This window comes from Penaeus monodon, chromosome 6 (genome assembly GCF_015228065.2).
Source record: "Penaeus monodon isolate SGIC_2016 chromosome 6, NSTDA_Pmon_1, whole genome shotgun sequence".
NCBI classification, from domain to species: Eukaryota; Metazoa; Arthropoda; class Malacostraca; order Decapoda; family Penaeidae; genus Penaeus; species Penaeus monodon.
Window position 1 is genome coordinate 56,068,319 of NC_051391.1, and position 2,500 is coordinate 56,070,818.

Below are 2,500 nucleotides of genomic sequence, written 5' to 3' on the forward strand. Positions count from 1 at the left end.
GGTCTATGGTGAATTGCAATCTCCAACTTAAGCCCATTGATCTTTGATATGAATTCACACAATAGCCTTTTCCCATAATCCAGGATATATTCACGCAGCATCAGAATCAAGCAACTGTGCATCAACTTTCTTGCTATAAGTATACACTTGAAGGCTTAGATTGTTATGGTGGGTCAAAACAGAGGAAATGTTATATAGTTCATATTAAAGGGATTATTTTCATTTGTATTGACAGAAAAGGATTGTTATATAGTTCATATTAAAGGGATTATTTTCATATGCACTGACAGAAAAGGATTGTTATATAGTTCAAATTAAAGGGATTATTTTCATATGCATTGACAGCTTCTGTAGTTCCATGACGGAGTACTACAAGGGGGATACTGAACCTCTACAAGTAAATCGGTTTCCACTGGGGTCCCACTGGGCCGTCTGTGGCAGTGATGGATTGTGGTATCGGTGCCAGATACTTTCCAACCTGTTTTTAGATAATCAGGTTAGTGGAATTTTGTTCTTGCAGTGTATCGTAGGTGTGTTTTGCTGCTATCGTGTCCACTTTTATGGCGTCGTGTAAACAGTTTGGATTGTTTTTGTGTACGATTGATTGTCCTTTTGTGTTTGCTGTGGGTCTGGAGTCTTGTGTATTTTAGATCCAAATAGCATTAGTTAATCTAGTTTTTCATCTTATTACTCAAGGTTTTCATCATTTCAATTATTTCTCTGCTCATCAGTTTATTTCTTTCCGAAAATGTAAGAATCATGTAACTCGCATTTTAAACCATCCTTTAGATTAAATTGCTCAATAGGAATCTCAGCTGGAATAAAATTATGAATCACTTTCAGGATATCCTAGAAGGTGGGCCGAGAATGAAAGCCCGTTTTATTGATTACGGACACTGCACTGAAGTCAAGGTTAAGGATGTCAGGGTCTTGGGGGAAGAATTCACGCTGCTGCCTGCCCTCGCTGTGCCTTGCTGCCTGGCCAAGGTGGGCGCTGCCGTTTGGCTTTTTTTTTATTTTTTTTATTTTTATTTCATTACCTTTTTTTTTTCTTTTCTTTTCTTTCTTTCTTTTTTCTTTTTTTTTCTTGCTTTCTTTCGTTTGTGTTCTTTTCTTTTTTCTCTTTTTCCTTTCTTTCCTTCTTCCTTTCTTTTTTCTTTTTTCTTTTCTCTTTTATCATCTAAAATCCACCAGGTATTTTGTTCTATTGTATTCGTTCTTCCTCAAGATTATTCATAGACATTTTTTCTTTTTTTCTTTTCTTTTTTTAGTTCAATATAATTGCCAGAATATGATTCCGTTTCCGAAGATGAGGGAATAAAGAAGGGGGGGAGGGGCGATTTTTGAAAAGTTTTTCATCCGCTGATCATCTGCTGGATAAGCGAGTCTCAGGCTTTGAGTCGAGGGAAGATCTGTGCTGGAAGGGGTTCTGGGCTTCTGTGCCAGGAGGACTTTTTTTCTTTCTTTCTTTCTTTTCTTTCATTCTTTCATTCTTTTCTCTTTCCTTCATTCTTTCATTCTTTTTCTTTTCTTTTTCGTTTTCTTTTTCTTTTCTTTTCTTTTCTTCTCCTCAGGTATACCCTCAGCATGCCTGGGAAAAGAGTCCTTGGCCCTTGGAAAGCATCGAAGCTTTTCGGAAGTTGTGCGGAGACCCTGACTCGGTCCTTCAGACTTATTTCACAAGACTTAATTGGTCGGTTGGTTTGTATTTTTTTGTGTTTTCTTGTGAAAAAGTGTGTGTGGAGGGGTGGGGTGGTTGGGGGGGTGTAAAATTCTTTTTGTGTGATTAAAATTGGGTTTCTTAAAGATAGAAAAGGTATTTTGGATGTCTCATAATATTGTGGATTTTTTAAGATATGATTCTGGAATGATGTAATAATTTTTTTTTTTTTTTTTTTTTTTTTTTTTTTTTTTTTTTTGCTTGAATTTTGTTATATTCCATAACCCATAGATCATAACAAATGTTCTTGCAATCTTTCCCTAAGGAGCAGCAGAAATGAGGTTATTTTGGAAACTACAGAAGGCCTGGTCATCAATGAAGAACTTGTCGTCCAGGGCTTTGCCGTATCGAAAGTTTTGCTTCAAGCTGTGAACAAAGATGAGGTATCGTGTGAAGGTAAATAAAAAAAAAAAAAACTGGGCTCATTATATGATTTCTCTTTGTGTATGATATTTCCATGTATCTTTTTTTGTTACTGACATTGTTTCTTGGTGATGCTTGATGTTCTTTGTATTTGTCATTATTGTAACTGGTTGTTATTTTCTGTTTGTGCATCTTTGACTCAATATGTTTGGGTCTTTGACTATAATGTTGAGTATCTCCATAGAGAAGATAGATGGAAAGGCTGGTTCATCCAAGTGACTATAGTAAGGGAAACAAAATTTACGTGAGTGAAGCATTAGACTGCCAAAGTTGTATAGTTCATTATAACCAAGACAGTGGAAACAAAGGAATCCTCTTGCAAACTCTCAGCCTTAAATACTCATTCCACTTCCTATC

The 2,500-nt window shown here is 36.0% G+C and overlaps 1 protein-coding gene across 1 annotated transcript in view; it reads left to right on the top strand.

The window, feature by feature from the left end:
- LOC119574090 overlaps positions 1–2,500 on the top strand; it is a 40,340-nt gene that overhangs the window by 961 nt on the left and 36,879 nt on the right. The window contains exons 2-5 of the mRNA XM_037921169.1: positions 346–496; positions 844–987; positions 1,575–1,693; positions 1,986–2,116. Coding sequence (XP_037777097.1) covers positions 346–496; positions 844–987; positions 1,575–1,693; positions 1,986–2,116 — 545 coding nt within the window. The remainder of the gene's footprint in view (positions 1–345; positions 497–843; positions 988–1,574; positions 1,694–1,985; positions 2,117–2,500) is intronic.